At 47.0% G+C, this 13,329-nt stretch overlaps 4 protein-coding genes across 9 annotated transcripts in view; 3 read left to right on the top strand and 1 right to left on the bottom strand.

Moving 5' to 3' along the window:
- LOC130516847 (stromelysin-3-like) overlaps window positions 1-13,329 on the top strand; it is a 98,394-nt gene that overhangs the window by 63,260 nt on the left and 21,805 nt on the right. The gene's annotated exons all lie outside the window — the stretch shown is intronic.
- On the top strand, window positions 71-5,603 carry nfil3 (nuclear factor, interleukin 3 regulated). Its single transcript, XM_057018168.1, has 2 exons — window positions 71-323; window positions 2,831-5,603. The coding sequence occupies exon 2, from the start codon at window positions 2,918-2,920 to the stop codon at window positions 4,142-4,144; it is 1,227 nt and encodes a 408-aa protein (XP_056874148.1). The 5' UTR covers window positions 71-323; window positions 2,831-2,917; the 3' UTR covers window positions 4,145-5,603.
- Window positions 5,741-9,406, top strand: auh (AU RNA binding protein/enoyl-CoA hydratase). The gene is made up of 10 exons (XM_057018173.1): window positions 5,741-6,001; window positions 6,639-6,706; window positions 7,150-7,237; window positions 7,376-7,462; window positions 7,817-7,909; window positions 8,030-8,086; window positions 8,443-8,630; window positions 8,729-8,779; window positions 8,878-8,925; window positions 9,014-9,406. Exons 1-10 carry the CDS (start codon window positions 5,791-5,793, stop codon window positions 9,089-9,091), a joined length of 969 nt encoding a protein of 322 aa, XP_056874153.1. The 5' UTR covers window positions 5,741-5,790; the 3' UTR covers window positions 9,092-9,406.
- Window positions 11,520-13,329, bottom strand: part of syk (spleen tyrosine kinase) — a 22,671-nt gene continuing 20,861 nt past the window's right edge. For all 6 annotated transcript variants that reach the window (XM_057018158.1, XM_057018161.1, XM_057018160.1 and 3 more), the window contains 3 exons: window positions 12,902-13,042; window positions 12,353-12,465; window positions 11,520-12,277 (listed from right to left, as the gene is read on the bottom strand). In XM_057018158.1, coding sequence (XP_056874138.1) covers window positions 12,205-12,277; window positions 12,353-12,465; window positions 12,902-13,042 — 327 coding nt within the window. In that variant the 3' untranslated portion in view covers window positions 11,520-12,204. The remainder of the gene's footprint in view (window positions 12,278-12,352; window positions 12,466-12,901; window positions 13,043-13,329) is intronic.

The following is a 13,329-nucleotide window of genomic DNA, read 5'->3' as shown; positions in this document are numbered from 1 at the left end:
AAGGAAGCTCCAGCAGATCCCAGGTAGATCTGTAAAATGATCTCTTGTTGAAAATCAAATGAAATGAGGTGCACGTAAACGCACCACGGCCGTCGACGTCACGGAAGTGTTTGAAATCAGGGAGAAAATGATCCAAAGGCTGATGACAAAGCTGCTGCAGTGGGATTGGCAGCAGCTGCTGTCAGTTATTCTGCTCCTTCCAATACAGAGGAGCAGTGACCTACTAACACAGATCCTGAGTCAGAGGAGCGGAGCCCGAAACTCGGCGACATGGACGATGACTTCCCCGGAGCTGCGCGACAGCCTGGAGGACAAAGCCGGAGGTACCGCACACACCGCGGCTCTGATCATTCGCACACTTTCCAATCTGTTTACTATTAATATCGCAGCGTAAAATCGGGTTTCACCAGATTCTGATTGCATTTAATCCGGTGGAACCCAGAGAGTGAGGCTGGAGTGATCGCTTGTGTGAGGCTGCAGGTTGTGTGAAGTGAGACTTTGTTTCCTCTGAAGTCTGACGGAGATCAGAACAACATTCGCCTGTGTTCCAGCCAGGAACCAGCCTGGACACAGTCGGCTAACAAAGCCTGAAGTAACGCTGTAGTCGCGCACACCTGAACGCAGCACAATGGCCGCTCCGCTCCGGACTTTATTCAGGGTCTGTCGGCCGACACGTCGACAGCAGCAGGGTTGTTGTTAGATTCCCCTGCTCGTGCCCGATTCGAAGGATTCGGTGCCGTTTCAGGGCGTAGACGGAGCCCACGCTCGGTGTCATGTGTGGGCCGTGACGTCATCGCCCAGCAAAGGCCATGTCGTGTTAAAAACACAACATGTTCGCTTCGATCTGCGCGTTTCCATCAGCAGCAGAAGCTCCGCGACCCCCCCGGACATGCAGGCGGGCCGAGGGGCAACTTGAACGACCCCGACGGTTGAAGCATGCAGATTCAGATTTTACAGCTGATCTCACGTTTCATGTCGAAGGAAGCTAAAAACACTCCCGATCTTTGAGATGGACCCGGTCCTCCGGTCCTCCCCCGCCCCCCCATGATAACCTGAGTGGGTCACTCATGTCTATGTTTGTCAGATCTGCCAAATTTAGCCCTGAAGGCTTGTTGCCTCTTAGGAAATCATTGTTGTGTTTTCAATAAAATAATGACCAAAGAGCTGCGGTTCTCTTTTAGTCACTTCTCCCATTATGTTCTTATTGTTTTCTGTAATAACCAATAAAAGAGAAGTTCCCATAAGAGATGAAGTGCTAAAAAAAAGCTTCATACTGGTGCTTAAATGAAGCACCAGTATAAAATCAGGTGATTACACTCTTAACAGTAACACCATTGTTGTTGCTTCTACAGCATTTTTTTTTAATGTAGAGCAACAAATGAGGAAAGAACCTTATAACACAGTTAATACATGCTATTACAATATAACAGTACAGTATATGTATATCACAGTAAGTATAATTGGCAAGGCTGGCCGTTCACTCAGAGGTTTGTAACAGGTTATATTTGGTCTCTGTTTGGTCGTCTTGTTTCGTACAACCAACTTGGTTTTGCTAGAGCAGAAAAAGTCATCTGTCATCCTTCACAATCACATCCGACCTACTGGAGCTCGCCAAACATGAACTCTTCTCCTCGTGCACACCGACATAATATGCTGTCAGAGCTGCAGGTCATCTGGAACAAACAGAGATTGCTAAAAGGTCAGTCACTAAGACATGAACGCAGGGTGGGTCCAAGGTCCCGGCTGAAGCCCCACGGACCCCAACTCAGATCTCCATGGTTAAACGTGAACTGAGGTAGAGCGCCGACTGCTGGTGACCCTGCTGACCTCTGTCCACAAGACTCTATGCAATCATCTCAACAAGTTAAAGAATCCCTTTGCTTCTCGGGGACGTGGTCCTGATTCTCAGGGTGGCCCTTATCCAGAGGTTGTTCAGAACATGTGGCTGAATGTTGGTCCCTGAAACATTACATTTGTTTCTGAATATTTAAAATTAAAACCCACAAGCTCTGAAGCCAAAATTACTCCTAAACAGTGTAGAAACACACGGAGCAGCAGAATGTTTCACCCTTTCTGAGGACTGTAGAGTAGAACCCAGGACCACTACTGTGTCCATCAGAACTAACGGGGCTACCAGTGTCATTAAATGCATCATGTGGGACTGACATCGGTCTTCAGTGGACTGCTTTACTGGGTGTGGAAGGTAACAATGATCTGCTCCACTCCTGTCACTGAGCAAGGCAGCAGTCTGTGAGTAAAGCCGCTTTAGAGGCACCCCAGTCTGCTGCTGCGCCATCCGTGTGTTTTCCCTGTTTTACCACTGTTGGTTAGCGTGGCGGCTGTAGCGCACCTCCTGCCCACAGCAGCTCCACCCACCAAGCGGAAGACTTCTAACATCGTCTTCAGCAGAGGACAAAATCAGCAGTATTCTGGACTACTGGAGCCACCACGTGGCACCTTCAATAAACTGCCCTAACTAGCCATGCATAAGGTAATTACTTTGTTTATTACAACCAGGTAGCTGTGGAGGTAGGAGCAGGACTATGTTGTGGTATCCTCTACGGTAATGTGGAGGATCTGGTTCTACAGCAGCCTGGGCTCGGTCACCAATGCTGAGAGGAGCAACAGACCTCTTAAGATGAAGGTTATTAAAGGAGGAATGAGCTTTTTCCACATCTAATATCAAAACAAGTCATTTAACAAAGAAATGGAATCCAAGGGTTTTATCCACAACTAAAAGTGGATTTTAAAGAAGTTGATTTTGGAAGATGTGATGTCATTGGAGAGGTTTGTGTTCCAATCTGATCTACATGTATTTGTGTTTTTCCAGAGTTCCTCATCTGTAGAACTGCCTTCCGTGTCTCACTCGCCACCCTGTTGCAGCATTAAAGACCTGTCAGCCTACTGCTGTGATAATATGCAATCAATCAAACAAGAGGTGGACTCCAGTGGGTCCTACAATGGAGAAGATGCCCTTGTTCTGGCTGTGGCCTTACAAGGACCTGATTCAGAGTTAAGAGGCCATAGAGTCTCTGCTATACCCTTCAAGGGCAAAACGAGGTGTCGTAGGAAAAGAGAGTTCATCCCAGAGGAGAAGAAGGACACGGTCTACTGGGAGAGGCGTCGCAAGAACAACGAGGCAGCCAAACGCTCCAGAGAGAAGCGACGCATCAATGACCTCGTGCTGGAGAACAAGCTGATGGCCCTGGGTGAGGAAAACGCCTCACTGAAAGCTGAGCTGCTGTCCCTAAAGCTCAAGTTTGGCCTGGTAAGCTCGGCAACATATGCCCAGGAGATCCAGAAGTTTTCCAGCTCTAACCCCATCCACATGTATCAGGAGTTTGTCCCCACGGACGGCCAGAGTTCCAGCAGAGATGCGGAGCGTCCTCACCTCCACAGCAGCAACAGCTTCATATCAGTCATCAAGCATTCTCCTCACATCTCCAACGCAGGCAGGAAACCAGAGGGGGATCACAGCAGCCGCACAGCTGCAGACATCAAGCAGGAACCAGCAGAGGACGGGAATAGTCCCTACGACCTGTACACAGGCTACATGGTCAGCCCCATGTCTGCTGTCTACTCCAAGCATTTACCCTTCGCCGTGTCCAACAACTCCCCCCGCAGCTCAGATGATGGCGCTGTAGGCAAGTCCTCCGACGGGGAGGATGAGCAGCAGGTTCCCAAAGGGTTGACGCCCCTAATAGGTGACCCCACAAGTGTCATCGTGTCCACACACAAGGTGCCAGATGTGGGTTCCACGGCTTTGCCCCATAAACTCCGGATCAAAGCCAGAACGTTCCCAATCAAAACAGAAGCTGTTGACCCCGAGTACGAGTGTGCAGGAAGCCAGAGCAGTAAGAACTATTCAGAGTTCCTGCAGGCCTCTCAGTGTACTCTGTCCGTGCAAAACACCAACATTCAGGAGTGGACTCAGCGGGCAGAGAGCTGGCTGCCCCCAGGCCTGGTCTTCAATAAAGCCAGAGTGGACGTGAGCAAAGCGTCCTGTCCACAGACGGATGCTGAACTGTGGCGTGGACACACACCCGCACTCAAAGCCTCTCAAACCACAGCCGACGTGTCTGTGGCGCAGCACTCCCACGGCAGAGAAGAGCGCTCCTTAGCAACGATGTTTCATCCCAAATGATCTCTGCTTGCTTTGCATTTCTACTGAATTTGCTGTTGCACTGTTGGTCGTGAGTTAATATGAAGGTGAAACACTGCATTCATCACCCCAAAGTTGAGAAGACGTTGCTCAGTTAAGGCTCCTCGGTCAGGTCAGCAGGCTGATTACTCCTGATTGATCTGCTGGTAACTGTCGTCCACCAGTTCTACCCATTCTCTAACTGCAGTTTCTGAAATTTTCCAATCGTTGTTTCCATTTTCTAAAACCTTTGCTGATGCCACATTAGCTCAGGACGACCCCGTTCTCTCTCCAGGCTACCAGCCCAGCCTCTGTAGCAGGTTGCATCACTGCGTATTGCTGTCCACATATCCAGGAAAACAGAAAGTAGGCCTGGAGAAGAGAGTGACCTTCATGCTCGTACCATTCAACTGCTTTTTTAGTTTCACTGAGAAAAATCTGCTGTGAGATGCCAAACGGTGAAGCAGACACTCGTGTGTGCTTTTGTTCTGAGATTTAAAATCTTAAGTTTTAAAGGTTGTTTTTGTAAAAGGTGCAAAAGTAGCAGGCCAGACGTGGTCCTCTTCTAAAGTCACATTGTATAGGTTAGCTTCATGTATGAGCACGCCAAAGACAATGTCTAAATCATCCTTGCCTTTAGGAACTGTTGCTAGAAGAGTTTTGTGGTGTTTGGATTGGTTTGTAGACAGATGTGTGGATATTGTCATTAGTTTTGGTAAAGCTGTTTGTGTGAATAGAAAAGAAAATGCTGTGATGAGCTCATCAGCACTATCGGCGCTGATGGTTGATGCTAGCCTGTGTTGATATTTGAGGTTTTCCTGCTTTTTATTTCTGTAACAACTGCACTTCAACGGCCGGCCGCCTGTTGTGACTGATTTGATTTAAAACAGCTAGAATCCAGAAGGTTTCCCCTTCTCCTTGCGCCGCTGTAGCCCACCCTGTAAACTCTACTGCTTCTGTTAATGATGTCAGCTCATAAAGGGCAACGCATACTTATGCTACATACAGCCGTGGTCATTTGATCCTGATTTGACTGAGACCAAATAAAAAAGCCACAGTGCAGCCTGTTTCCAGGGTATCGCTGGTTCCCATGACCCGTCATGCTGCTGCTGTCTTTGTGTTTGAAGAAAATGGACTTTTTTCTCTGGATCGGGCCAAATGTCCTCTAACCACGTGTTGGACTGACGCCTGTCAGATGTCCTGCAGACAGGAGGTATGACAGCTCTCCTTCAGAAGAGCCTGAATGTGATTCAACTACTCTGTTGCTCATGAAGATTATGTGATCTTTTATAAACAGAACAATATAGACTACCTTTTCAGTGTCTGCTCTGTGCTGCTGACACAAATGTTCTCCTGTCAAACTTTTGCTTTACAATGATGATCGCATGTGCTTTATTTTATAGGTTTGTAAACTTTGATTGTTTGGACACATTTCTAATAATAAAGCTTTTTCTCAACATTACTATTTTTTTTAACATAAAGTTCATTCACGATTTTATGATTGGTCTAAACCGCGACCAAGTTATTTATGATTGTAAATTGGATGTTCTGGAATAGCCACCGCCACGGAGGGGTGGTCACGTGGCGGTCACGTGGCCGTCACATGACCGGGTTCAAAGGTGACAGCGAACGGCGCTCTGCTCCGCGAAATGTCGATCCTCGCGAAGTACCGAAGCGCGTTGCGGGCCTTTGGCGCAATTACCGCAAGCGGTGATAGCGCGTGCGGCTTGCACGCAGCGATAGCCTCGGTGTGCGCGAGGCAACAGCTCTGGACATGTCACCACCGAGTTGTCACGCGACGTTTGAGTTCCGAGTCCAAGGACGAATTGCGGGTCCGGTACCTGGATGGACAAGACTCCGGTGAGCGTCGTCCGTAAAGTTTAACCTTCGCCAATATTCGGTTATTACGGTACTCACGATCATGTTATAACTAACTGGGATGAAGTGCACATTAAACTAAAATAGAGCCCCGCCCCCACTGAGTGCGGTGCATGGTGACGTCATCCAAAATAAACCTATCCTCGTACGGCATCTTTTCGACCTTTGATTCAAGTATTTCGATCTGCCGGTATTTTAATTGATGATGAATAGTAATATTTTGTTGAAGTAGTTAGATTCGATTAGACTGCAGATTACGAGCAGACTTGCAGATGACGCGTGTCCTTGTGCGGTTGCTGGTCTCTGACACAGTTTATCTGTCATTAAATCTTCATCATGCTGCTCAAGTGTTGCCCATCAGGGTTAACCTCAAAAAATTTCAATAAATGCACCATTTTAAACAATCACGTTTCACCAGTGCATCAGTGATTCCTTGTAAATGTTGAACAACGAAATTGACCAGCTTTTGTGTCTTATTATGTAGATAGAATGTAAAACTACAAAGACCATCTGTTTCAGGGTGGCTTCATGTCCTGCTGGGGCTCTGTCCATCCGTCTGATACGATTGTTCGAGACAACGGCTGTGGTGACATTAATTCCTGTCTTGTTTATGTTTCAGGGATTGTTGTGGTCGGGATTAATCGACCAAAAGCCAAAAACGCCATCAGCAAAAACTTGGTCAAGTTGGTATGTGTTCGTCTCATTGGTCACAGATAAACATTACTCTTCGGATCGGGTTTCTTCTGTGTTTAGTACCATATAGAGACTCAGGGTCCATTACATGAGGTTCACCTGTGATATATATGTAGATTGATGAGTGATCTCATTTCCATTGAACAGGAAAATCTAATGTAAATACTTCTCAGTTCTCAGAAACCTTCCTGACCCACAACTGCTGGCAGTCTTAAGTTTGCTCTCATTGGGTCTGTAGTAGGTTTGAAACACGTGACCAGCATGAGCCAAAATGTGCAGTGAAAATTTAAGTGCACGTTAAGACTAGTTCAGATACCAGATAGAATACCAGAAGAGTTTAAATGCACGAGAACTGGTACCGTGCACACAACCATCTAACCCGGGCTCACATCTTAACCGTAAACACCTAAACTGCTACCTTTTAAACACACTTTCAGATGTTCGAGGCTGTGCAGGATATCAAGAAGAACAACAAAGTGCGCAGTGTCATCATCTGCAGCGTGGTACCAGGGATCTTCTGTGCAGGTTTGTGTTGTCTCCAGATGTCCGAGTTGATCTTTGTGTCCTCCTTAGCAGCTCCAGGTGAAGGCAGTCAGGGTTCCTCTCCAAGCATCTCGACCCTCGACGTGGTGGTTGATGTTGATGTGCTCTTGTGGTTGGCAGGTGCAGACCTGAAGGAGCGAGCCAAAATGCAGCAGAGTGAGGTGGGACCGTTTGTGTCAAAAGCCAGAGCCCTCATCTCAGAGATAGGTGGGTTTAGGAATCAGTCCTGGTTCTTCACATTCCTCAACCTGTAACATTGTCACGGAGGCCAAGAACCATCTGAAGTGGGCCTGTATCAGGTCACCTGTTCGAAATCCAGTAAAGAAGTGACTCCAGACCAAAGCTGGTTGATCCACTGGGCCACCAGTGTGAATTCAGCAGTCAGTCATGGAACATGTCCCTGAGAAGTTAAATCACAATAATCATGTCTCTCATTGTTGCTACGGCAGCCAGTTCTGCTGGATATGACGGATAAACCAGCTGACGAGTGTGTTAGACATTCAGAGACGACCGCTGCTGTCGAAGAGCTCAGGTTTCTGCTCTTTCTCTGGGCCCGTTCAGGTAACCTGCCGATGCCAACCATCGCTGCCATTGACGGTTCTGCTCTGGGAGGAGGCTTGGAGATGGCTCTGTCATGTGACATCAGGATTGCCTGTAAGATGCATTCACACCCATTTATCCATCTCATGTAATGGTGCTGTGAGGGATCTTCTAACATACATACCTGTCTAGAGCAGCAGCAGGAGAGTAATAATTGTGTTCTTGATCCCTCAGCCAGCACTGCTAAAATGGGCCTCGTTGAAACCAAGCTGGCTATCATTCCTGGAGCAGGTAAGCCCGAAGCCTCACAAGCAGGTCCCTGTTCTTTCTGGTAATGGGCTCAGATGGTTCCAGCAGTGATAAAGACACAAGATCAGTCAACTGAAGGCTTACTGATCAATATGAAGAAAGAGGTGTGACATCAGGGTTGATCGTCAGATGTGATTATTTTAGATGTGTGTTTGCTGTTTTATTTGTTCGTTGCTCTTGGTGCGCTCATGTTTTTGCTGCCGTTGGTATTTTCATGTAGTTGTAGCTAGAAACTGATTTTGGTTTATTTTTTCTTTCCCTTCCTGCACCCAACTGCATATTTGGCTGGTTCTCCTGGTGTCATCCTTCTGCTCTGACTCCTCCCCTTTACTTGGCAGGTGGTACACAGCGCCTCCCCAGGCTCATCAACACCTCTCTAGCCAAGGAGCTCATCTTTGCTGCCCGGGTGGTGGACGGAAGCGAGGCGTCCCGTCTGGGCCTGGTCAGTCACGCTGTGGAGCAGAACAGTGTTGGAGATGCTGCGTACCAGCAAGCTCTTGAGCTGGCCCGTGAGATCAACCCTCAGGTCAGGCCACCAGCTCATTCCCACGCTGGGATTAGTGTTCCATCCAGAATCCCACTGCCTTTGATTAAAGTGCCGCTCTTGGATTTGTGACTACTCAGGGTCCCATCGCAGTCAGGATGGCAAAACTAGCGATCAACCAGGGGATGGAGGTAGGTCTCCTGCCAAGGCGGCCACGGTCGGCCCGACTTGTCAGCACGCATACGTTGGTGTGTCAGAATGAGTGTGATGATGTGTAACCTTCTTTCAGGTGGACTTATCTACAGGTCTGGCAATAGAGGAAGCATGTTATGCTCAGGTGAGTCATACCTGCCATCTATGTGTGTAAATATAGCAAGAGTTCAGCAGGAAACTTTCTCACAGCAACCGGTTCTGCTCACGTTCAGGTGATACCGACTAAAGATCGGCTGGAGGGTTTGGCCGCTTTCAAGGAAAAGAGACTTCCTAATTATAAGGGGGAGTGAGATGGCCGTTCTCCCACAATCCATTGCTTCTAACCTAATGGTGCCTGGCTGAGACCAAGCAGAGTGGTCTCTGAATGTCAGCCACTTCCTGACTGGTTCAGCCAACAAAAGCAACCAGTTCTGTGAAAACGTCATCTGGATTTCTCTAAACGGGCAAGCCGGAACACAACGAGACTTTTACTTTGATGAAAAAGATCCAGTGGATCTTCTTCCTGATGGTCGTTTTCTCTGCTGTCTGAATGTTTCAATCATATTCTGCAAATACTGAAGGTGTAACTTGCTGTGTTGCTTTTAATAAAACACAACTTCACTGTCGTCCTGCAAAGCTGTGTTCAATTACCAGCTTTAGAAAGAGCAGCAGTGGGCTGGTTGGCGACTGAGAATCAGAGCAGCTCCTGCACCACCACTGAGGGGAATATGGAAGCGTCCCAGGGAGGGAACCCACCTGCAGATGTTGTGATTGGGAGCTATAATGAGGATGGAATCAAGGCTGTCCTGGGTCCCTCATTTCCATGTTTTGATGGTTACTTTTGCAGCTCGTGGAAGAAAAAGACAAAGAGGAACCTGGACCCAGAAATGAAGTATTGACCCACATCAGCTCATGGAGGGGGTGGGGGGTCCAAGTAGGAGGGGGTTCTACTGCGGTGAGACTGACCATTTCTGTGTCCTCTCACTCTGGTTTCATCTCTGTCTCCTGGGTTCCGTTATAGACAAACCAGTATGGAGAAGACTTCTAAAGAGGCCTTTAATTCATCGTGTGTGTGTCTGTTCATTCACTTTCATGTCTGGATCAAGTCTTTCCCACCCAGATAAGCTGAGAAAGAACCGGCTCAGCTGATTCTTGCAGCCTTGGTTCTGAACCTGATGACTCTCTGCCACCTCCAACCTTGTCCCCGTGTTTTTGGAGCTGTTGACAACAATCACCTGAATTCCTGGTCAGTCTGGACCCACGTGGTGACCCCTTAACCCCACGAGAAGAGCACATAGACACACGGCTGAATGCTTGGTTCTTCGTGTCATTTGTACGTTAGACTGGAAGCAGTGGGACAACTAGATGCAGTCGGTGGTGAGAACATCTGTGTTGTGTATGTTTTCCACCCCACAGAGGATGGGCTTGTGTGGTTGTGAGGTGAAGGCCTGTGAGCAGACGGTTGAAGCCCAGGGCAGAGGCCCGTGCAGATCTGCGGTTGCTCGCCGCTCCTGTGGCTTCATGCTGCTGTCACCAGGCTGAACATCCCCACTGTGGCTGGCCTCTTTCCGGCAGATGTCCCAGCAACAAGCCGAGGGGAATCCCACCACAAGTCAAGGTTGCGTAAAGAAAGATCTGTTCCCCCAAACTGGAGGTCTTCACTTTTTGCTTTTATCACCACATCTGAACCCGAACTGGTGCGAGCAGCTTTTCCTGCTGTTTATTACTGGAGCTGCTTTTGAGCGGCTGTTTCTCAACAGGTGAAGGTTCGAGTGCCAGGCTGTCAAAGGAGACACAACGGGGTCATTCTCCTGGAGTCTGGACACCATGTCCTCGAAGACATGAAGAAGATGAGATGAAGATGAAAGAAAATGATCAGAACCTGCTGCTCACACTAACACACACACACAAAACCACACACACATACAAAAATCTACACTCTCACTCACCAACACAGACACAAACACACACTCTTCATTTGATCATCGATCATGCCCAAACAGAGTTTGAGCTCTTTTAGGTTCTAATGCCTTGCCCAATAGCAGCGTACTCATTAATTTATTGTCAAAAATGAAGGATCCTCCAATATTATACAGGCAGATCACAATCATGGTTCCCATATCGTAGTTGCTCACGCTTTAAAAGTCTGGAATTTAAATTACTTTAAATACAAAATTTTCATTGATTCCACACTGGAATCAAACCATAAATCCTTTGAAAAGCATCCTGTTGTTCATGGTTATTACACATGGAAATAAGATTTTATTTTGAGTCCAGAGAATTTGAAGTCCAGAGAACAGAGAATTATTGCAAATGTTTACATGGAACAATATAAACCAGAAGGAAACAGGAGTTCAGCTCTGCTGCCACATACTGGTGCAGAGTCACCAACGCAAGCAGTTTATTTAGCTTACTTTAATCCAGAAATCAGAGAAGATGAAATCTGATTAAAATAATTGCCTGGAAGGAAGAAGGAAACATGTGGCTGGATGTTTACATGGCTCTATCTATCTATCTATCTATCTATCTATCTATCTATCTATCTATCTATCTATCTATCTATCTGTCTGTCTGTCTGTCTGTCTGTCTGTCTGTCTGTCTGTCTGTCTGTCGTCTGTCTGTCTGTCTGTCTGTCTGTCTGTCTGTCTGTCTGTCTGTGCGTGCGTGCGTGCGTGAGTGCGTGGGGTTTACATGCTTGTGTGTTCACATGAGTCGTTGGGAATAAACCAGTCAAACCAGTTTGATTGAAGTTTGATTTTAATTAACAGGGTTTTACAAAATGATGACATCACAGTTGAACAAAGTCTTCATACTCAGTGACACTTTCCGGTCTAACTGGTTGAAGTGGAGCTATTAATGAGAGGTGCATGTGGATTAAACAGTTTCACTGCAGATCAGATAAGATAAGAGAGATCAGCTTGGTTGGATCAGATCAGATCAGTGAGATCAGATCAGAGTTGTGACCAAATCAACATGATGATGATTTCTTCCAGGGAAAGCATTTCTAGTAAGCTAATAGACAAGCCAACATGGTGTAACTGAACCTTCTCCACTAGCAGGAGAGAATTAAAACATTTTATCCTGGTACTGGGTGTTGGTTAGACTGGTTATACTGGGACAGTATACATCTGGGAATCATTTAATCTCATATTTACAGATCGTCAACCTTCTGTAGACCACGTTTGAACTGGAGCTATCAATGAGGTTTTTGTGAAGCAATGATGTTCAGACTTGGTCCACAAGGAGGTCTGCTAGCGAGGAACATCTGGCCTCTCATCCATAGGCTTCCTATATTCTTGGTCAGCTAATGGGACAAATTTGTGAGAAACATGAGGAAAAAACTTATTCACTCTTGGGTTTAGCAGGAGAAAACCAGTCCACTCCAAAGATCTGTTCAGATTCACCATGTAGAAGGAAAAAGGATTTAATGGGAGATGTCGTAGTAATATTCCCGTAATCTGGGCTCCACCACGGTGAACTCAGGTCTGTCCTCCACCCTGAAAAACAAACAGTAGATATGAGAGTCCATCTGCTTTGATGGGTCCTGCCAGAGTTTGGTGACTTCAGCTCACTTGTATGTCCAGCAGGCCCGCATCAGGTCGTACATCTCTGATGGACAGTTGACAGGAGCATCCATCCGCTGTCCACTTTCAATCATCTGCATCACCTCATTTCCTTTCATTCCCTGCCAACATCAGAGGAGACCCAACCACGGGGAGAACCATCAGAGGAACATGGCAGGTCTGCAGATCTTCACACTAACTCAATATCCAGTAAATTCAACCAAACTGCTCCTGCTGGGGAACGTTAGAGAGAACCTTCTCCACACATCTGAGACACATGCTAACAAACCTGCTCTTATGTGACGAGGGACAAGGACAGGACAGATGATCTGACTATTCTGGTTGTTTTGTAGTGAAATGCCTCATCTGTTCCTCATAATGGAGCACATACAAGAACACACACACGCAGATACACAGACTCACATACAATCAGGCACATGCACAGAGTCACACACACGCGCAGACACACAGACACACAGGCTCACAGAGACACAACAACACAAACACACCTGCACAAACAAACACACACAGACTCACACATGTGTGCGCCGTACCCACCTTGTAAGGTTTCTGGCCGTAGGAGAAGGCTTCCCACATCAGCACCCCAAAGCTCCAAACATCACTTTTGGATGAAAACTTGAAGTAGTTGATGCATTCGGGAGCGTACCATTTGACTGGCCACTTCCCATGACCCTTAGCCTGGAGAAGGAAACACGTGGCTGGAGGATCACTTTAAATGGATCACTTCAAACAACTAAGGAGACGGTGGTCCTGTTTACAGAGACATATAAATCTTATCATGAGCTGACTAAGTGATCTGATTACACCTGTAATCAGATTATGAGAAATCACACTATCATTGGCACATTTCTTCCCCCTGATGCATTTAGTTCTTTTGTGCATGTGTGAAGGTGGTGGAGGTGATGTGGACAGTCTGAGGACAAGAGCCAAACAGCAGCACCACTGAATTGACGAAGAGCCACTTC

This window comes from Takifugu flavidus, chromosome 20, assembly GCF_003711565.1.
Source record: "Takifugu flavidus isolate HTHZ2018 chromosome 20, ASM371156v2, whole genome shotgun sequence".
NCBI lineage: Eukaryota > Metazoa > Chordata > Actinopteri > Tetraodontiformes > Tetraodontidae > Takifugu > Takifugu flavidus.
The sequence above is the reverse complement of the archived record's forward strand: the minus strand, read 5'-3'. Positions and strand labels throughout refer to the sequence as shown.